The sequence below is a fragment of the Liolophura sinensis genome, chromosome 7 (assembly GCF_032854445.1).
Source record: "Liolophura sinensis isolate JHLJ2023 chromosome 7, CUHK_Ljap_v2, whole genome shotgun sequence".
Lineage (NCBI taxonomy): Eukaryota > Metazoa > Mollusca > Polyplacophora > Chitonida > Chitonidae > Liolophura > Liolophura sinensis.
The window spans coordinates 11,654,996-11,677,786 of record NC_088301.1 but is presented as its reverse complement, the minus strand read 5'-3'; the positions used below and the strand labels follow the sequence as shown (position 1 = coordinate 11,677,786).

Here is a 22,791-nt window from a genome sequence, read left to right as displayed (position 1 = left end):
TGCGTTCAAGGACAGTATTGCACCACACAGCCCCACACCACCCACACCCCCTGACTTCAGTTCATACGCCTTTCCACAAAGTTACAAAACTTTAGCATTGGTGTGGTTGAAAAGTTTGTTATAGGAGAAAATGTTTTGTAACTTTGTTAGATCTACCACAAACGAAATGGAGTTCATAAATACGAAATTGGAGCTGCAAAGTCTTTGTCGTAGAGCCCATAGAAATGCGTGTCGATTATTTCTGGACTCAGAACAAATCCTAGAGTATAGAAATTCTCCATGTTATGCATGAATATTATTGTTTTAATCTCTGCTGACGTTGATGAAAACGAGAATATGCTACCTTTCGGTCTTGAATTGATTTGGCTGTGTTCGTCCTTACCGATGATGTTTCACGTCAAAGATGACTGCCATTATATTCAACGTCTCCGAAAGTGACAACAGGGGAGGGAAAGTTGAAAGTACGATTGTACACCGCATATTTGTTTATTTATTTGATTGATGTTTTACGCCGAGCTCAAGAATATTTCGCTTATTTGATGGCGGCCAGCATTATGGTGTGAGGAAACCCACGACCATCCGCAGGTTGCTGCAAGACCTTCCCATGTACGGCCGGAGAGGAATCCAGCATGAGCTGGACTTGAACTCACAGCGACCGCATTGGTGAGAGGCTCCTGGGTCATTACGCTGCGCTAGCGCGCTAACCAACTTAGCCCCATTACACCGCATATGTAAAGTTGAGAACATTTTGGCTGAATTTAATACAATTAGTGGATTATGTCCCCTTGTATTCTCTATGGGTTGACGGTAACTTTCCTCTTAGTAACTCTACACAAGTTCTCACCGACTAAGTTCTGTCCTGCGCTATATACAAGTTTGGTTCCCTGACGTATTCTGCGCACGTTAAATGTGACTGAAAAGATTGCCGGCATTTGACTTCAGGGGGCGGGGGGAACCAATCTGCGCTATATGGGTGGTGTGACTTCAGACAGGACCGCGGTGTACGAGGGCCCAAAATGGTTATTCCCGTCAATAACATGTACTAAAACGTTCATATATACCATAACGTTCTAACCAATTACAATATTTCTACAGCGTGGGCAATTACCACTGTTTTACTCATGTGTACTGCAATTGTTGTGTAAAATATCACAGAGAAGATCGAGATGAAACAATCGAAACACGTCATTCTAAGTTAGTTATCATCTACGAAGAATAGCAATTTGACTTTCATTCAAACTTAAAAATTAATTTTGATAACCATATGCGTCCCGATTTTCGCCAATACTGTGGTTGTATATCCAGATTCTGTGGTTTCCTTAAAGGAGAAGAAAACATACAAGTGATGCCAAATCAGATGAAACAGCGTCAAAACTTTAATATTTTTTTTAGATCTTTCATTCAGAAATAATGGGTATTTGAAAACATTTTTGTATTGTGGGCTTTGGTACCAACTTTTGGTATTTATCGTCGTTGCATAATAATGCCCTAAATAAGGATGCGATGCTTGTCTAATAAATTTATCTAAATGTAAATTTGTTGTTTATATGCACACATATGTCTTTAATCTGAATTATGAAAATATTTATGGGGAAAAAAAACAGGTAAGTTAGATGAAAAGACTAACTTCTAGTTCTAACATATGTTTTAAACATGTGTCACATCCTCATTTAAAACATTATTACACAAAGACTATATATACCAAAAGGTGGTCCGAAATATTCACCATACGAAAGTTATTTTCAATTATCTTTTTCTTATTATTAAAGACGATATTTTCGCATTCTTTCACCTGAACTTTTTTTGTAATTTTATGTTTGCTAAGACATACACCTGATCGCCGACATAGAAAACAAAAAGCGCAAATTTGCAATAACTGTGACATCCCACAAAAGTCCACGTCATTTTGCACACAAGCGCTCACGAAAATGGCTCGTGTTAAATGATAGGATGTCAAAAATGTGACCGACAGGACCGACCACAGCTACACATTTTCAATGAAGCGGCTAAACAACAATCAATTGAATTGTAGTTGCCTCCAATATTTACTTTCATTACCAAACTCAAATTTTCTCAATGTACACAAAACCACGAACACAGAAAGACAGGGTTTGTATCATTTGTATTCATGTGAAAGTTAGAAAAAAATTGCTTTGTTGGTGTAGCAGTAGTCACGACGAGGTATGATACAAAACGGTCAGTGTATTGTAGATGACTAAGGGACAGAAAAAGGTGTAGGTATTGTTCATGTGATATTCAACTATTGCTCGTCCTCCTCTACGTCGTCTTCGGTCAGTGTATTGTAGATGACTAAGGGACAGAAAAAGGTGTAGGTATTGTTCATGTGATATTCAACTATTGCTCGTCCTCCTCTACGTCGTCTTCAAACTCCCCTTCCTCCTCTGCCGTGGCGTCTTGGTACTGCTGGTACTCAGACACCAAGTCGTTCATGTTGGACTCGGCCTCAGTAAACTCCATCTCGTCCATGCCCTCGCCGGTGTACCAATGTAGGAAAGCCTTTCGCCGGAACATGGCGGTGAACTGTTCGGAGATTCGCTTGAACAGCTCTTGGATGGCTGTGCTATTGCCAACGAAAGTGGCAGCCATCTTGAGACCGCGAGGGGGAATGTCGCAAACGGCGGTCTTGACGTTATTGGGGATCCATTCGACAAAATAGCTGTTGTTTTTGTTTTGTACATTTAACATTTGTTCGTCCACTTCTTTCATGGACATACGACCACGGAACATGGCGGCCACGGTCAGGTAGCGGCCATGACGGGGATCACAGGCGGCCATCATGTTTTTGGCATCAAACATCTGTTGGGTGAGTTCTGGCACAGTCAGAGCTCTGTACTGCTGGCTACCTCTGGAGGTGAGAGGGGCAAACCCTGGCATGAAGAAATGGAGACGAGGGAAGGGTACCATGTTGACAGCCAGTTTACGGAGGTCAGCGTTAAGTTGACCCGGAAATCGGAGGCATGTTGTCACACCTGACATTGTTGCCGAGACCAGATGGTTCAGATCTCCGTACGTTGGAGTGGTAAGTTTAAGAGTGCGGAAGCAGATATCGTACAGGGCTTCGTTATCAATACAATAAGTCTCGTCTGTGTTTTCTACCAGCTGATGAACAGACAGGGTGGCGTTGTAAGGTTCTACAACGGTATCCGATACCTGAGGAAAAGACAAAATAATCCAGTGTGACTGATAAAAAAATAATTAATGCTTTCCGAGTGACTAACATTTTGAACAGGCTCAACTTATTATTATGAACTTCAGAAACAGACGTCTATACCCGTTTGTCTTAAGCAGACTTTGCAATGCACAGTATAGAAAATTTAACAAAGAAGATGATTTTTCAAAAGATTTTGTGGCCTACTGGGATACCATGAATACCCAATCTTTTCGCTTAAAGTAATTTTAAAATCTTATATAACTCGTATTATATTCTGAGCAAATCACAAATCAGCCATAAAATCACTAAGAGCTTAAGCACAAAACCTAGTACCTATCAGTACTGGGAATGGACCAGACCGCTTCTTACCTTTGGCGAGGGAACAACGGAGAAAGTATTCATAATCCTATCTGGATACTCTTCACGGATCTTGCTGATCAGTAAGGTGCCCATGCCAGATCCCGTCCCGCCCCCAAGGGAATGCGTCAGCTGGAAGCCCTGCAGACAGTCACAGCTCTCAGCCTCCTTCCTCACAACGTCCAGAACGCTGTCCACCAGCTCAGCACCCTCCGTGTAGTGACCCTTGGCCCAGTTGTTTCCGGCACCGCTCTGACCGAAGACGAAATTGTCCGGCCGGAAGATCTGACCAAACGGCCCAGAGCGGACAGAATCCATGGTGCCGGGCTCCAGATCGACGAGAACTGCTCGGGGAACATACTTTCCTCCTGTTTAAAGAAATACATCAATTACCACAGCAGCAAATAAAATAAGAATTATGTCGAATTATTTACTAACTAATGAACATTTTTTAAATGAGACCTATAGATTTTCGAATATTATGGCTTACAATGGGCACGAATAGCTCATAACACACAGTCTGCAGTCGACCGTTTAGTAATATATCATATTATATTCTGAGCAAATCAGAAATCAGCCATAAAATCACTAAGTGCTTAAACACAAAACCTATTACATATCAGTACTGGGAATGGACCAGACCGCTTCATAACAATAATGAGTTATGACTCAATGGCCAAGATACACAATGCCATCTGGGTGTTGCCCGAGGGAAGATAACTCAACGATCTCATGTACACATAGAGGGCTATGACGCTGAGTTATCTTCCCTTAAAGAGGATGGCTGTATTGGTCCACGGCCATAACTTAACCATCGATTCTAACTGTGATTTTACGAGTCCAGGGGAGTTTCGTGAGTACCTGTTGCTTCTGTGTAATAAACATTAATCCTCTCCAGCTGAATGTCCGTGTCACCATGGTAGGTTCCGGTTGGGTCAATGCCGTGCTCATCGGAGATCACCTCCCAAAACTGAAAAAAACAACAATAGACACATTTTTATATTTTATATGAATTAAAGGAAAGATCCTTAAATACCACTGCTTCTTGAAGATAGTAAAATTTAGTGATTTAGAGACATACACTTTGTTCTGTATTCAAAATTGCATTCCTTCCAGAGATGAGAAAGTAATTTTCTTGCTAATGAATAGATTAATTAATTGTTTGGCAAAATTACCAACGCTTTTATTGTTAGAAAAAGAAAAAGGACTCGGTTTTATATGGGTAAGGACAGAGGTTATTTTCATATAATGTGTTCAGCGAATTCTTTATTTGTCTATTTACTATCCCTAATCATGTATTTCAGCAAAACTCATAGACAGAGGATTATCGAATCTTTATTGCTTCCCTACATCCTTAAACCCGGCTGCGTCTTGAAGACAGCAAACTTTTGTTCAAATAACTTCTGCGTTTTAAGAGTTTGTAACGTTACTTTGGCTTCGCCTGTATAGTGATATGGAGAAATCGACTTTATTCTGTGTTCAAAATTTTATGATTTCCAAAAATGAAGTAATTTTCTCGCTGATGAATGCAGATTTATAAAATATTCAGCAAAACTACAAATGCTGATATTATTAGGATAAAAAACAGGACTAGATTTTGACTTGGGTGATGTGTTAATACATTCAGTAAATAGCTTATTTATCTATTTACTCTCTCTAATCATGTGTTCAGCAACTCATACGCCGGGGATTATGAAAGCTTTATCTTTCCTACATCCTTATAAGAGCCCCTGCATCGCAAAAATTTGTTGAAATAACTTCTGTGTTTTAAGAGTGTGTCACATTACTCTGATTTCGCCTGTATAATGCATATCCGGGCTAAGACTTCTTCTGTGTTGAAAATCTTTATTATTTCTAGAAATAAAACGGTAAATTTAATATTTCAAGACTAAATGGAAAATTAATTTTTTTGCTAATGAATGTAGTTTCATTAAATATATAGCAATGTTTTAATGTCTGGAGAAGATCTAGGAATAGAGCTCTATCAGGAAGAAGTTATGCTAATGTAATGTGTTCACTGAATTATTTATTTATCTGTTTTTCTGCTTTGAAAGATTGGTTTTAGCAATAATTGTTGACCCGTCTGTCGCATCCTACAAAACTGTCCACAAATCAGACAAATAAAGTGTTCTTGTATACGGCGTAAAGCAAAAATGAAATCAATAAATTTTTCACAATTTGCTAACGTGATCCAAAATGAATATGTGTATGAGTCAGACACAGGTATTAGTCTCAGTGATGCGTGGAATGTCAGTTATGCACAGAGCTGAACACAGACTACAACAAGCTATACAAACAGCCTGTTTTTGTTTTTTTTTGTAAATAAGTGTCACTTTGACCAGTGCAGGCTTTGGCTCATATGTAGAGAAAACCCACACGCCGTATATATGTCCTTGTGCACTATACACTCAGTAGCGAAGAGAGGATGGGGAACCGTAAGTTGAAAAAGGGAGAGGAAAAACGCGTGTTAATCTATTCTGGCAGATCTACTCCAGATCTTATGAGGCAAAGGGTCGGTCAGTTGGGGTAAGGGGAGATAAGCACCAGGACTAGAATTATCAGTGAATTTCTGGATTTTATTACCCTGATAAAGCAGCGGTCAAAGCAATGGGCATTGAAGATGCGATGAAAACCTGTGACAAAAGGACAATTTGGATTACTTTGATGCTATCCAGCGGAAATGGCTCTTTTATCAAATAAACACCGCCGTACAGCAAGGGAAACTGACTGAGGAAAAATGCGGGGAAAACGCGCCACAAGATTATTAATCAAATACTCACACGTATATATATATATATATATATATATATATATATATATATATATATATATATCAATGCACTTTCGTTTTGTTCCATAGGTTTTACATTTTAATGAAACGCCTACAAAACATAGCATTCCACGCAAGCAAATGAAATTTTAAAAACACACACACACGTGTATTTTTTTTTTGACGTGTGCTGTGCATGTCATAGGGACATTACCATAAATCAAGGCTGAACACAGGAATATGTACGCATGGAAACTGTTTAAATTCATTTAGAATGTTTTAAGGATGTGTAACTTTATTCTTTAATGACAAAAATTAATATTTACCTGAACGCATTTGTATAATAATGTATGGTATTATTTGGGGTTTTAGCTTGAGTAAGAAACCACGTTGGCTTGTCTGCACCCTGTGAGGTCATCACAACCAGACGGACTTGGCTGGACCCGACGTTTTGCTGGGCCATAACAACAGCGCTGTGAGGGAATAGAAATTTGCGCTGTTTCATGTTTAACTCCGTTGTCAACGCGTTATGCTGACTGACCGTGACCGACGCATGCCCACAGGGAGCTGAATGTATGAGTAATAGCGAGAAGAGGCTGGCTGGCTGGCTGACAGTCTATAGCCGAGCAGAGTCACGGACAGAAATAGCAGCCCCACTTCGGTAAACATACCGGCGTACATGCTACCCCTAACCCCCACTCACCCCCAGGCCTACCACCCCTCACTCTTACCCCATCTACCCTATCATTTATCATACCCCTATCTCCCGATCTGCTGGGCCGACGGCCCAGGGAACACCAGCTGGGCAGGAAGGAAATACAACCCGGCCACATGTGGCCTTCCCGCCTTTGCCATTCATCCAGCCCCTTTCACTCTTTAGGTGCAGAGGCGGTAGCCTCGGCCCCATGCTCAAGGCATTAGAATCAACATTACCCAATTCTCTTTAACTGCTCCTATCGAAAACTAAGGTGCAGTAACTAAGTTAGTTCATTTCGACATAGGCTATTGACGCATTTGAAATCATTTAAAATAAAAACGTTAACTGAATTAAAATTTACTTCTACGAATAGAAGGCTTAACATTAGGGTTGTATACCATGCAACAAGTGAATACAACACAGTCCAGTAGTACAGGCCTGTTACTGAAGATTAGTGCACAGATTTTCTGCAATAATTGTGGTCCTAATCTCCTTTCTTCTCTTTTGGTTCTTGTCTGAATAGCATGACTATGTGGCTAGAATTGCCAAACAATTAACATCACTGTTCCCTAATATGCCCTGTTCAATAAGGTAGAAAATTTATTACTAAGTTTTCTGCAAAATGTTCGAAAAGAAAAAAGTTTGTAATTTCCAGACGTGAAACAGTTGATCTTTTGCAAATTTTAGAGAATGGTTTCATTTCTCTGGAAATTTGCCTGGAAATCTTCACATGGAATTTAAAACTGTACACCACCATAATGCTGGTCGCCGTCGTGTAAGTGAAATATACTTGAGTACGTCGTAAAACCAATCAAATAAATAAATAAAACCGTACATATTTGTTGTATATCAGTTACTGTTCACCAAAAAGTTCCCCCTGATTATTTAAAGCATTCTACTTATTTTTTATATGGGATACGTTGAAGTGATTTGCTCGAGTGATCATTTTCGAGACGCAGAAGATTCTAGTAACTAATGTAAAACGACATGATGTATTCATCCAAACAAAGACGTATGTCTTCTAGCACAGACTAAGTATATGTACAGTCACGTCTTTAAGTCTATTTTAAGGAGCCAGGAATGTACAGTTATAAATCTATAGGCGAAATTATTCAGTTCCAGAAGAAATATTGTTTAAAATGCAGACATTATCCACAACATTTAATATACACTCCCTTACATATGAATGGATTCAAACAAAAGACGGCTTCTGTCGATTAACAAGGGGTACGATCTCCATCAAAGCAAATGGAGAGAGAACATATACCGCTAACGACTGGCTTTCTCATGTCGAGAGGTTACAGCGAGCAATACTCACCTTAGCACCGATCTGGTTGCCACACTGGCCGGCCTGGACGTGGACGATTTCTCTCATCTTGAAGTTCAACCGAAAATAAGGAGGAAGACAGTTTTTTTTTTCAACGATATGTACGCTCCGTGCGCGTGAAACCGGCTGGAAGACGAAACTGATTTAAAACCCGTCTGAGCCTTCTCACTACACAGACACATGGTGCTTCCGCGTGGGGAATAAACATCCATCACGACCTGGACTATTTTTGTTTTGATTTAATGGGCATGGTTTTTTTCAGTAAATATCTGTTAGACTCATGCTTTAACCAACCACAGTGGATTTACTAGAGAGATCACGTTTGATGTCTCTTCACAACTGGACATGAGCTATGACTTCAGCGAACGAATACAGCAAACCGTTAGCTTATCCTCATCGCCGTACGCGGCATGTGGTGGGGATATTAAAACGAGGTCAGTCCGGAAGTGAAAGCATCGAGCTCGTCTGTTACCATAGGAACAGGGAATTGCCTCCGCAACTTTTCTGGCAACCGACGCGTATGTCTACGAAAATTGTATAGACGTTTAAAATCTTATATACAGCTCATATCCAGAAAACAATACTTATTTATTTTGTTTGATGTTTTACGGCGTACTGAAGAAAGTTTCACCCATACAACAACCAGCGTCATGGTGAAAGACAACCGGGCAGAGCCGTGGTGAAACCCACGGCCATCCGCAGAAATTCCCACTTACGACCGGAGAGAAAGCCGGTACGAGCTGGGCTTGAACTCACAGCGATCGCACTGGTGAGAGTTTTTTAGGCTATTGCAGGCTAAGCACCTTGACCAGGGAGACAATCATATGATTACATCGTCATATATTCGGTAGGGCGCTCATATTCGTCCTACCACAAAAATAAGTGGTATATACACACACGCCTAATGACTCCTCGTAGTTCACATGACGGAAAAATTGCTAAGTATGACGTAAATCCCCAAGCACACATAATACCTACATACATACATACATACATACATACATACATACATACATACATACACACATACACACATACATACATACATACATACATACATACACACATACACGCATACACGCATACACAGGCATACAGGCATACAGGCATACAGGCATACAGGCATACATGCATACATACAGACAGACAGACAGACAGACAGACAGGCATACATACAGACAGAGAGACAGACAGACAGGCAGACAGACACACACGCACACACGCACACACGCACACACGCATACACGCATACACAGGCAGACAGGCAGACAGGCATACAGGCATACAGGCATACAGGCATACATGCATACATGCATACATGCATACATGCATACATACATACATACATACATACATACATACATACATACATACATGCGAGATGTGGGTTTCTCCCGTCCTTGAACATTTGTTTTGTGTCTGTTTCCACGCTCTCGTACATCAACGCTGTTGGCCACAATCCAATAAGGTGGCAGACTTGAACCATGCGTCAATCTGTTTGTTAGGTAACCGGTAAGAAGAGGCGGTTTTCCCGGAGTTCTGTGTCCGCAATTTTGGCATGAAACCAGAAAGGCTAGGTGGTTTTCCGCGGAGTCCTGTGTCAGGAGGTTTGTCAGGTAACTAGCAAGATGGGGAAATTCCCTCCGCGCTCTGTGCCAGGATGTTTGCAGTGTCGGATAACTAGCAAGGCGGTGAAATTCCCTCCGCGCTCTGTGCCAGGATGTTTGCAGTGTTAGGTAGCTAGCGAGGTGGAGTGGTTTTCCCGGGTTCTGTGTCAAGATGTTGGCCAGATTAATGCTAAGGTGGAGTGTCTTCCCCGGGGTTCTGTGTCAGAATGAGTGCGAGGTAACTTACCAGGTGGGCTGGTTTTCTCCGGGATAGGGTGTCGAGTTGTTTGTCAGAGCAATGTGGATTAGTCCCCCAAGCTCAGGAAGGTTGTTAGATAAGGTGAGATGGTTTATCTGTTTTACTACATGTAAACAATGTCTGCGGCTGGAAATGGTTTCATGTGCCCTAAAAGCGTGTAACATCAGGCGTGCCACAAGAGTCTAACTTCAGGTGTCCCACGAGTCTAACATCAGGTGTCCCACAAGAGTCTAACATCAGGTGTCCCACAAGAGTATCTAGTAAAAAACTTACTAGATGTTGTTATCAGCTCAGAAATTTCGACTTAAAAAAAGTATCAGGCATACATGATACCAGCAGTCGTCTTCTACTATTTATTTCTTTATTTATTTGATTGGTGTTTGAGGAATATTTCACTTATACGACGGCAGCCTGCATTACGGTGCATGGTAGGAAACCATGCAGAGCCCGGGGTAAACCCACGACCATCCGCAGGTTGCTGAAGGATCCTCCCACAAAATACAATGAGTTTTGCAAGATACATGTGTTTTTAAATTGCATGTAAATTACTGTGTGCTGTATATTATAACAAATGTAAATTCTTTCTGTCGTTTATTCATTCCGTCTTAAATTGTGGTTTTGACTGTATATGTATTTTCATTGAAACCAGATTCCAAATACCTCCAGAGGTCAGACTCAGACATTTTTGGCTCTAAAAGCACGTACAGATCTAGAGTGCACAGATATGTGAACAGTACATAGCGTTTTAAGGTACTGTTTGATATCCTTTTTGTTCAACTCCAGAGGTCAGACTCAGACATTTTTGGCTCTAAAAGCACGTACAGATCTAGACTGCACAGATATGTGAACAGTACATAGCGTTTTAAGGTACTGTTTGATATCCTTTTTGTTCACCTCCAAAGGTCAGACTCAGACATTTTTGGCTCTAAAAGCACATATAGATCTAAAGTGCACAAACATCTTAACAGTATATAGCGTTTCATGGCACTGTTTGATATTCTTTTTGTTCATTCTTACCGTTACCTCTCTAGTCATAGTGTGACCGTTTGTAAAACATGTATACCATGTTTTGTTTTCATGTTTCAAATAAATTTGCTTTTATGTCATTGTATTGTATACAGTATTTAATTGGCCTATACTTGGGTATATGTCTGTTGGCTATGAACCTAAGCAACAGATAAATAAATAAATAGATTTTGTCCCTGTACGTTTTGATAGATCTAAATGGGTTTATTCTCAAATTTCTCAGTGTAAGGGCTTGACGGGTACCTGGTGAACGACTTATGATTTTTTCCCTTGCATTCCCTCACCCGGAAAACCCAGGCACCTAGTATATAGGGCTAAAACTGTTGATGGTTTGTTTAATGCATTGTTTAGAATATATGCCTAAATGATGCAGCTACATGCCTGTCATGAATACAGCAAAGTTCCTGAACATGTAACGCAACTCAGGAAGTACCGGTAAATGAAAATTCCGGATGCCGTACGAAGGGAGACAACTCTGATCATAAAATTGTCGTGGAAATATCTCCACGCCCTCAACACCCCCTACACCACGTGGCATTGTACGGAGCAGTGTAAAAGCGTGGTCACACATAAACAAATAAAGAAAATAAATAAATAAATAAAATACCTCCTGCAGGATCGTAGTGTAAACGTTTGGGATTCAAACTATTTCAATATCATTTAAATCAAACTCAACCAGGTGAGTTCATACGTTGTTTCATCGCTCTGCAGTCGGTCGAGTTAATAAATATTCCAGTGTTATATAAAAGAAAGCCAAGACACATACAGATGAGTATATCATAATAGTGGCACGTTTTGAGATACAAAAGATGTTTTACTGTTTTGCTGTACTTAAGGATTTACCTGACACAGGAGGTCAGTGTCATGTGCTGAAAATACAGAGTAAAGATATAAGTAGGATATAATTAAGATCTGAGATACTTCTATAAAAGCACATGATCTATAATTCAACTGTTTGTTCTCTTTGATATAGTTTCCGCATATTTTAATAATTGGTGCGCGCTGCCGAAATGGCACCAGTTGTGAATGCTGTGTGCTGCACAAATGGCACTGGATGTGTAGAGGATATACTCTGCTATCGATATGGCACTGGTTGTGATTGGCTGGGATTGGCATGTGTTGCCGAAATGCCATTGGCTGTGATTGGTGTGTTCTGCCGAAATGACGCTGGCTGTTATGTACGTGTTGCCCGCATAGCACTGGTCGTAAATGCCGTGCGCAGAAAGTTTGCTGCCTCTACATGACTGCATATTGCCATAAAATTTACCACCAGGATGAATCATCCATCTCCTCTAAAACAGTCCACAAATGGTTAGGAAAAATCAAACAATCCATCAATCAGTCAACCAACAAATCCAGCAATCAATCCGTAATAACAGGTCATACACAAGGCATGACCAACTGTGACCAGTCAGGTGATCGTTCAATACCTGTACAATGACTGTCCAAGCATGACTACCCAACAACGGTCTCTAAGTTAAGCACTGTAAAATGAACAATTTATTTATTTATCTGTTTATTTATTTATTTTCTGCTTAACGCCATACTAAAGAGTCTTTCACTTATACGATGAACGTCAATTTTATGTGTGGAGAAAACCATCAGAACTTTGGCAAGTTGGTGACAAACTTGTGTGACATGTCAAATTGCACACCGCACTGGAGTAGTCTTCAACCAATGTTAGACTCAAGCAAGACACCAGTCACACGCTGTCATAGAAGATGTGCACTGGGCTATAAGAGGTACCAGTGTGGAGTAAATGTTTATTAAGCCTTATCAACGCTGAAGTTAACAATCAGCTGGTTTCTCGATCACTACTCCATCCCTCAAGGCCGTCCCATCCGAACACACAGCTACCCTGCAGATCAGAAAAAAATCACCGCGTAATTCCGACCAAAATTCCTGAATGAGGAAAAGTTTCCAGAGTTAAGGCGAATATTCAAATCTGAGTAACAGCTTTATGCATATCATATGTGGAAGCATCGTTTACAGAAATTCTGCTCAAGCGGGGTTCCACTACAGTGATAAAAAGCAGCATCAAACTGATTCGGTTAAACAATAGCGTGACATGCTTTGTTTTTACTTCCGGCACCTTTTCCAGGTTACGCAATGGCCACTCGGGTCCAAGCTGGAATCGCCACTGTACTCCTGTAAGAGTACTACATCACCAGTTTGCCGCACAAATCCTCACCACAAAGACATGAATGAAGAACAGACTGTATAGATTGGGGTCAAATGTTCGACATTTTATGTACACTACACACGACACCTACAAACCCCTCACAAGCCGTATATGTACATATAGGAGAATAATTTACTATAGCTAAAGTTGGTGAAGTGTACGATGAACGGAAACTCGGGTGACTAACATAACATCATACTTGTATTTAAACCATTCACGCGTTTCGTCTCTTTCAAAATGGTAGAGTTAATAGTCACAAAGAACACATATATAGAGAGATGTATAAAGATATGTAGTATATGTCTTACCGTTTGTGGGTGACGCCGGAGACCACTTCAACCTCCTTCCATTCCCACGTTTCCTTTCCTCCGAAAAACCAGAAACCATGTGTCTGAAAGTAGTGTATCTTCACGGAGCGAACGACACCCACGTCTTTGTTAGAGATCACTGCGCGACGAATAGGCTTTTCTGGCGTCAGTGTGTCGTCATCATATCTGTTACAATGGGAGCGAGGCATGCATTTCAAATGTTATTAAACCGTTTCCAGCAAAACATATCGATATTGATTTTCTGTTTAGTTGGCACTGTGAGGTCTCCTACATAAAGAGTAGCTCATGGGGGTCCCCAGCTTATTCCAGCAAAAAGATAACCAAAACTATAATATCTCTTAAAATATTAACGAAGGGCCTATAAATTGTGCTCTTGTATTTCAAATCAAGGGTAAGAATAGCATGTATCACAACTCAGAGAAAATTCCAGACTTCTGATTGGTCAATTCGCCTTGGATAAGTTACATGCCAAACCGGGGAGCGATAGAGCCTCAAGCGCGTTGGATATTTTTTCTGTAATCTATGAAGTCAAACACGCTGATAGACAATGTACGAGTCAATATCCTTTTTCATCCCTTTTGAAGATGATCGCCAAAGCAACAACAACCTCTATTCTACAACTGTGACACCAGCGAAAGCTGTAATGGCACAGTTATCATAAGATCCCATCAATAGCATTACCTGACGTCCAGGAGATGGTCCTTTGGAAGAACATGCATACAGAAAAAGTTTTCGAATACAACACCACCTTACGCGTGATATTAGTGAAGTCCTGATTGGCTCTCAGTGGTATGACATGCGCTTGTGGCTGGTATTTTTTACGCATTTTAATGGTCCCGTTACCATACCGACTATCCGCTGTACACAAGGTAACACGAGACAAGGGATGTTTATCGAGGCAAGTGAAAGTTAGAACTCACCTCGTAGCCATCATCCATTGACTGTCCCCACGAGATCCCTTCAGCTGAATCATCACTTTGCCTTTAGTGTCCGTCCCATTCGTCTCCAATTTCACGAAGTAATGATAACCTGACATAGGACAATGTTTGAGCATACATATACACGTGGTTTCACAAAACTTCTGTAACCGTCTAAGGCAGGCTACATTAGCCGGCTAAGAGTCGTTTAGCCGCCTACCGCAAGAGGGCTACGAACAAAACTGACCAGGCCGTATCACAAAAATAAAGTTGTCTAATGTTTAACCGGCTTACATAACCGGCCATGTGGCCGCTCTGCAGCAATCTGATTTTTAAAATGATGATAATTGCTAAATTGTCTTTAAGATACAAATAACTGAAATTACTGTGTAGTGATAACGCAAAGATAATTTTCTCGTCATTTATCGTTTCTCACAAAGAGCGATAACTCTCACAACAAATAGCCGAAGCGAGACAACAGGCAACGGATGCGTTTTTGATGGTTTGTGAGCTTTAACAAAGACCGCGGTTTGCTGATAACAGCTGATTGATTCCTATTTTGCTCTAATCAATCAATAAACTTTCGAAAATGAAACTCATAGGACATTTAAAGCCGATTTGTTTCCTCCTAGCCACCTTCGGAAATGACTTAGGATTTTGGGTTGTCCTTCAGTAATGAAAAAGTTTTATTCGCTAGCCAAATACTTTCGGGTGAGACAAAATTGTAACAGGACTGACTGAGTTAGCCAAACCCCTGGTCTACTAGTTTCGCTATAAGAGAATACGCAGCAACAACAGACCTCAGATAATATGGATCGGCTTTACAAAATTCCCAGGGTAGTTCAGCAGCACCTTTAAATTGCATAAGTAATGTATGTAGTGTTTGACTTAGGCTTATATCGAGAAATATTCCGTGTTAATAATTGATACTAAAGCCACTATCTCAAAACATTCACTGACTGGAGTGTGATTAGAACGCGAAAAAACTTTCGACTGACAAGCACTTAACTGAACTTGGGCAGTTTCGTGAAACCGGACCTTGGTCTGATTCTCAATTTATCATCAGGTAATGCATTAGTATACATGTATATTTGAATTTCTGACACTTATTGATGCGATGATAATTGGGACTTGTTTACATAAGTTCTGATAAGTTTTGGGCCGTATGATCACCTGTCTACACTGGTCACTTATCTACACCTGTGCTTGGTGACGTCTGTGATACGCTGGAATTAATAAACACTCGAGAGAATTTTTGTATATACATAAAAAGAAAAAGAAAAAACACCACAAAAGAACTTATTTCCTTGACAAATTTTTTGTTTAGTACCAATGATCGGATCTACGCTTATTCCATTTTCAATCTAAGAATAAAGAACGATCTCACTGACACTCCAATCTTCCGGGTATACATATTTGGGCTTCATTATTTAGAAAAAGAATTTGAAGCTGGTGTTGCGTTCGCTGAAAACAACATGGATATATTTAGCCTATACTTAACCAGAGAAAGATTGCGTTTCAATGAATTTCAAGAACCATTTCATACCCAAAATTTCCACAAATGTTGGAGCGTATTGGTTACTATATAGCTTGCAGTTTATCTATTCATTTGGATGTAATGTAGTATGACTTATCTTCTATAACTCGAGTATATTCGAGGACAAACTCCATTTCATAAACTTTCAAGGTCTTGAAAACTCTTCACCAAATTTCAGGTACTTTCAAGGATTTCAGTACCACTGGAAACCCTGTACAGATACTAAGAGTAGATACACAAACATACCACAGTAGGGTTCTGCAGCTAAGGTATCCACGTACATCTTTCCTCGTGCGGCATGTAGTTCGGACTTCAGGCCTAGCTGAGAGCACCCACGCCTACCGCAACTCGTACATTTTCCGTTTTCAAAGTCTTCCTGGTAACGTCAATGCAAAAAAGACACACCCAATCTATATTAACTGATACCGTCCAATGGCATACAAAATGATATCCAGTGCAATCCGTAAAGTTGTATGCATCTGTATTGGTCGGATTCCGAAGAGAGTTGTTTCCCCTGAACGGACCTTGAGGAAACAGAAGGCCCAGTCTGGGGAGTGAACTTGTAAGACATGTTAGAGAGGATTGGAAAATACATTGAGTTGAAATCCGGACGATCTTCCGTGTTTTTACTCCATCGGACCTAATACTTCTTACTTTCTGCTCTTAGAACATATCTAGACTTCTTTGTGTCATTTTTGTTCGTGATGCCTGGATACTTTTTCTTATCAAAATACTAATACAACTGAATGTTTTTTTGAAAATTTGGACAGAACACGATGGAAACCCATGACCATGAGCAGGTTGCTGACTGACCTGCCCACGTAAGACCCGAGGGAGAGCCAGTATGGGCTCACAGCGACCACATTGGTGAGATGCTCCATGGACCTTGTGCTACGCTAGCATAATAACGTCTCGGCCACAGAGATGACCTTGATGACCACGTCTCGCGTGGGGAAGTTTGTCAGCATCTTGCCAAATTTCGAAATTGACAATTGACATGGTTAATCAAGGACAATTCGGCTCATCCACTCATAAAGTTGAGCGCTGGAGTATAGCAGAAAAATATCCCAGATTATGGTATTAAAGAACGATCAGATAAGGGAACAGATGCCCAGTACAAGTATGGGATAGTGTTATACCGAGTTCTTGCACGGGTAGGCAGTGTATGGACAGCTGGTGCCGATAGATTCCACAAACACCTCATGTGCCCGACTATGACTGCAGCTGATGTCACGACGGCCTTCTGGAAACACATACATTCATGTGCATATATATAAAAAATAAACAAAACTCGTGGTACCTGCTGAGAGATTAACGTTGGAGATATTATAGCACGAGCTTTCACTTGTTGGTGTATATCTTCGTCAGGTGTATTGTTGTCGTGAGATAAACTATTACGGCTAGCCACAAATTCAGATACTCATATATAGAAGGGAATTTTTTGAGTTGGGGGAATTTTTCATTTATTTGGGGGGGGGGACTTTGTTCTTGGCGGGGGGGAGGATGCTTAGAAATGATATTTCTAACCAGTTAAATGAGCCCCATATATTCATCGGAAGATACATATATGTTGGCTCAGTTAAGGCAGCGGTCATGCTATCTTCAATACAGGTGAATATATCTGCAGATGTAGAATATAGCCCTATAAGGTGTTGGAAATTCCTAAGTGGATTGATTTGGCATTACGTCCATTCTACATATATATACTAATGGAAACGTTTCTGTTCTATCGTTGTTTTAGACTTACGCAGGCCTGCACTTTCCAGAAGTTTACCCAGAGCACTTGTTATAGAAGGACACCCTGGCTGTGTCTGCCCGCCATTTAGGTAGAAATCAACATGACCGACGGGTTCTGGCATTCCTAGACCGCCGAGAAAAATCGGGGCAGCATTGGAGTGGACGGCGTCAACGAACTTGGCATCAGTGACGTCTAGCCGAACCACAGGATCCAAGTTTTCGTACTCAGGGCCTGCTACCTCAAGACCTGCATGGAGAAACGCGATTAGATCAGAACAAGAAACAGGTCGTAGCTCAGCAGTAAGATGCCTCCCATTATTCGCTAGGTCTCTACTCGTGGCGCAGTTTGTGGAGTTTTAGGTTTGTTGAAGGCGACTTTCCTTCCATTAATATTGTTGTTAAGAAAGTTCAGCGGTGACATAACAATATCGGTGGTCTCTGTCTTAAACGCATAAGTGACAAATTATTGAGTATTTCGTTAACAACAATCAAATAAATAAATAGACCAGCATAACATAGATATATGTACATTGTGTAACAATTTATTGATATCATTGGTGTTTTGCAAGAAAGCATTCTGCCCAGATCAAGCTTTACGCAGAGCTACGTCACAGTCCGTACACAAATTCTCTGTGAAATCTGGCAATAGTGATGAAATCCCTGCATCCATGGCCGTATGCCACCAAAATTAAAATAAATGATTGATACTTGTGCTCATGCCAGGCGTTTGCACAAACTTCAGTCGATCAAATCTGTAAAATTTGCTCACAATAATTTGACAGCAACGATGAATAGTTTAAAATTTCCTGTTTCCGGAAAATTTAACGGATTAAGAATCGGGGAGGTCTCTTTGTTTCATCTTGTACCACATGGTTCAAAAAGTCCCCCACAGAACTTCAGTATGTATTTACATTTTATTCAATGCAAAGAAAAAAATCACAAGAAAAACTTTGGACTATTTATTTCGAAATGGCCTTTTAGCCTTTTGGTCTTTTGCATAGATTACTTTATTCATAGAAGGCCTATGAAAACTGGCTGTACAATACCTGTAATTCTCCTGAGTTTGCCCTCTAACAAAGTCCCGGTGTGGCCACACATGTGCGCTCCCAGGCTGTGGCCGATACAGTGGACGTTATGAAGGGTAGTCCCTGCCTTTACAAGCTTCTTTATCAGAAGATAGAGTTGTGCCCCGACCATCCGCACGTTAGCTACAGCCTGAGGGTAGTTAGGGAAAGCCGCTCCATTCCCCCAGTCCACCAAAATCACGTTCTCGTCAGCCTGTTATGATATACCCAGTGACTTTATCTAAACACGGGCACAGCAATGTTAAAATATAGGCGAATATCATTACCATGTAGAAAAGTACTGACGTTTTTGCGTTGGAATGTCACTCTGTTGTGGTAATCGCGTACAGCTGCAAAATTGTATACTGATGTTTGGCAAACTATAAATGACACCTATACGCGTCGCAAGGTCACCTGTAAGGACCTTGGCCCAAGATGATGACAGAGTGTACTAAGGTTATTGCTTTCTGAATGCGTTCGGAATCAAGCCTACTAAACATGGTAACTAAACACTTTAAGTTTTTAACGCTTAAACACTTCTTTAAGACTAATATGGATAACGCCATTACCCTCTTCAAGAAGGCGTCCTTCATATTTTGCATCCAGTAAATAGAGGAATTCTGGGTAAAACCATGAGCAACAATCCGAGTCTGTTTGGCAGGGTTGAATGTAGATGTTGTTGTACTGACATCTGACAGGTAGTCGAGTTCTTCCCCATCTAGGGCACTCCGGGTGATCAGAATGAAGGTGGTGTTTAGTTCGTTTGGGGAGAGGGGCAACAGGGAGGCCCCGTTGTCAAAAGGCGGAATATTGCTGAAACAGCCGAGCTTGTCATAGCACACTGTCTTGTTGATGTAATCAGGGACCTCAGTGCCTAGAGACAATAAAACTTAAGAACAGTACCATACCCTGGTTGACTGACGTTTAACATACATGTGTACCGGCATAGTGCGGATAAACGCATTGAACTTTTCGATATTTGTCAATATAACTTACATCAGCTTGCTCTGATGTACCTTCCTCGTAACACCCCGGCCACTAGGACCTAACGCGGGATTTGTTTTTGAGACCTGAAATTACGAGAAGTGGGACCACGCCTATTAAGGCATACACTATGTACGTTATGTCACGACAATGATTTACATATTTATTTGATTGGTGTTTAACGCCGTACTCAAGACTATTTCACTTATACCACGGCGGCCAGCATTATGGTGGGTGGAAACCGGGCAGATCCCGGGTAAACACACGACCATCCGCAGGTTGCTTGCAGACCTTCCCACTTACGGCCAGCATGAGCTGGACTTGAACTCACAGCGACCTCATTGGTGAGAGACTCCTGGGTCATCACGCTTCGCTAGCGCGCTAACCAATTGAGCCACGGAGGCCCCATTCACGACAATGACAAATATTTTCTAGATAACAGAATGTGATTGAAAGCATGATATCAGTCTTTGGGAGTCGCAGAAATGCAGAGATCTAAAATGCAGTTGATATTTTTCAGGTAGAATATATAACATTTGACAGAATTCGCGGTGGAAGCTGTCAGTGGAATTTACTTAGTGTCAGGATTTTTGAATTGCCTCCGAATGGATTTAAAAAATGCATAGTGTTTAACCTGGACTTCCACACGGGTTTACCAAATTAAAATATGTCCTAAAGCTAGTCTTCAACTAACTTCGATACTAGCCGTTAGCCATTTTCTGGGGTCCCATCTAACCACATCTTACTGCTACAAACGCACCTCTTAAATGGGAGAGTGACCTCAAGGGAGGTAATTCGGTGCTGCCCTATTAGGCCTGTAATTCTGGAATTGATTCTCCAAACTGTATTGAATATAGCTATAAACTATATCAAGGACTTGCTATGTAGACTAATACCTCAGTCAACCTCTTTGTATTGTACAGGCATTACTTATAGATAACTGGTTATCTGAATACCATTTTTGTGTAAAGATATCGGAATAATTAACATCCAGACCTGTTTAAGAAGGCGACGCTATATTTCAGTCTTATACTGAACCATGTGATTTTGTTTTTTTTTTGTTTTTTTTATTTATTTATTTGTTTGGTCTTTTACGCGGCATTATGGTGGGAGGAAACCGGGCAGAGCCCGGGGGAAACCCACGACCATCCGCAGGCTGCTGACAGGCCTTCCCACGTACTGCCTGAGAGGAAGCCAGCTTGAGCTGATGTGATTTTGCTTTGTGTACATGCAGATAAATTGGCCGTTTGTGCCCTTACAGGTATATGTATATATTCATAAGACTGTTTAACCATCAAGCTATTAAACTGGACAGACATCACTGTATTATGGGGGCCTTCGTGGCTCAGCTGATTAGCGCGCTAGCGCTGCGTAATGACCCAGAAGCTTCACACCTATGCGGCAGCTGTGAGTTCAAGTCCAGCTCATGCTCAACAACCTGGTCGTGGTTATGTATTATGTACAGATATATAGGCCTGTGACTGGTTACACTCATACAGCACAGGTGGTTATGTATTATGTGCAGATACATAGGCCTATGACTGGTTTAGTACAATACCAACTGAACCGTATGTCGCTGTACTACAATCAATTGCTCACACTAACATTGGGCACGGTCGTTTTGTTTTGTTTACAGATGTTCGCTTACAAGTCTGCTGAAACAGATGTTGCAATTTTATGAGGGACTGGATGACTGGCTACATTTATATTGGACCAGGTGGTATTGAACCGTGTGGAGACATATATGACTACTTTGCTGCTACACAGTCGGTAGCGTCCGCTTTGGGAGGGGTAGATCAAGGGTCAATCCCGGGTCGAGTCACGCGTAAGACCTTAAAAGAGGAAGTTGTAACTTCCTCGCTTGGCGTTCAGGATGAAGGGGATAGTGCAACGACTGGTTGACCCTTTATCAATATAATGGCTCGGGCGGTGCGGCTTACTGGCCTTCGGTAAAACGTCTCAGTGAAGCAGGTGACTATTATAGGTGTCTTAGCTGGGGATGTGTACAGACTACCTACTTACCTGTCGTATTTCCAGGGAGTGCACTGGAATTTAAACCCTGCTCATTGTCTAACAAAAATCCACAAGTAAAGGAAACTGCAATGCAAATCACCAGAAACGTCATTGTATAAGATAGCGCAATCTGTTTCTACCAGATAGATCATTTTATGTGAAGACGGATATTTACAACGCATTTTTGTTATAGAACAGTGTTACTTTATGCAAATGAAGCCGACAAAACAAACTTATATCCCTCAAAAAATATCCCTTCTCCAAAATGGTGATAGGGAATTAAAAAAAATATTTGATGAAGAACTTCAGTATAGGCCTACCCCAAATATTTCCATGAATGAACTGAGAATTTTCTTCAGATAATGCCTCTAAACATAGGCAGACACACGAGAATTGCCTGATTAGCGTTTACCTGCCTGATTAGCGTTTACCTGCCTGATTAGAGTTTACCTGCCTGATTAGAGTTTACCTGACTGTACGGTGAGGATATAGACGACTAGCTGACTCCAACAGATCCGTGCCATGTTGACAAGTACACATGAGTAACGGTCCGGAAAACTGACCCACGATCTTCACACCACACCTGATTGTAGATCTCTTATCAGACATCAGCAATCATGCTGACTCGTGTCGTCGTTTGAAACTGCGCCTCATTCTCTTCCAAGGCGTAAATTCTGACCTCATTCAGACTTCTTCCCCTTGAATTTCCTTCTATTTGGAATTTTTGATGCAAACTTTATTGCATCATCCACTGCACTTCTTTCGCTGAGAAGATTACTCACTCTGTGTCTATTCCAGGATAAAATAATAGTT

The 22,791-nt window shown here is 41.0% G+C and overlaps 2 protein-coding genes across 2 annotated transcripts; both read right to left on the bottom strand.

The window, feature by feature from the left end:
* Positions 1-2,105: 2,105 nt before the first annotated feature.
* On the bottom strand, positions 2,106-8,438 carry LOC135471587 (tubulin beta-4B chain-like). Its single transcript, XM_064750875.1, has 4 exons — positions 8,315-8,438; positions 4,391-4,499; positions 3,542-3,897; positions 2,106-3,171 (listed from the first exon to the last, which is right to left on the bottom strand). Exons 1-4 carry the CDS (start codon positions 8,369-8,371, stop codon positions 2,356-2,358), a joined length of 1,338 nt encoding a protein of 445 aa, XP_064606945.1. The 5' UTR covers positions 8,372-8,438; the 3' UTR covers positions 2,106-2,355.
* A 4,477-nt stretch (positions 8,439-12,915) lies between these two features.
* Positions 12,916-22,627, bottom strand: LOC135471617 (pancreatic triacylglycerol lipase-like). Its single transcript, XM_064750911.1, has 10 exons — positions 22,448-22,627; positions 21,988-22,062; positions 19,551-19,855; positions 18,964-19,195; positions 17,928-18,164; positions 17,320-17,423; positions 16,427-16,556; positions 14,647-14,755; positions 13,706-13,891; positions 12,916-13,073 (listed from the first exon to the last, which is right to left on the bottom strand). Exons 1-10 carry the CDS (start codon positions 22,500-22,502, stop codon positions 13,004-13,006), a joined length of 1,503 nt encoding a protein of 500 aa, XP_064606981.1. The 5' UTR covers positions 22,503-22,627; the 3' UTR covers positions 12,916-13,003.
* Positions 22,628-22,791: the final 164 nt, after the last annotated feature.

What these genes read in the sequence shown, in the direction of transcription:
- LOC135471587 (XM_064750875.1), bottom strand. Translation starts at nt 8,371, where the DNA reads ATGAGAGAAATCGTCCACGTCCAGGCCGGCCAGTGTGGCAACCAGATC. An exon ending in TTATTACACAGAAGCAACAG is followed by an intron (nt 3,898 to 4,390) that starts GTACTCACGAAA and finishes TTCTTTAAACAG; the next exon opens with GAGGAAAGTATGTTCCCCGA. An exon ending in CCGTTGTTCCCTCGCCAAAG is followed by an intron (nt 3,172 to 3,541) that starts GTAAGAAGCGGT and finishes TCTTTTCCTCAG; the next exon opens with GTATCGGATACCGTTGTAGA.
- LOC135471617 (XM_064750911.1), bottom strand. Translation starts at nt 22,502, where the DNA reads ATGGCACGGATCTGTTGGAGTCAGCTAGTCGTCTATATCCTCACCGTA. An exon ending in ACTCCCTGGAAATACGACAG is followed by an intron (nt 19,856 to 21,987) that starts GTAAGTAGGTAG and finishes TATTGTCTCTAG; the next exon opens with GCACTGAGGTCCCTGATTAC. An exon ending in AGGACGCCTTCTTGAAGAGG is followed by an intron (nt 19,196 to 19,550) that starts GTAATGGCGTTA and finishes ATATCATAACAG; the next exon opens with GCTGACGAGAACGTGATTTT.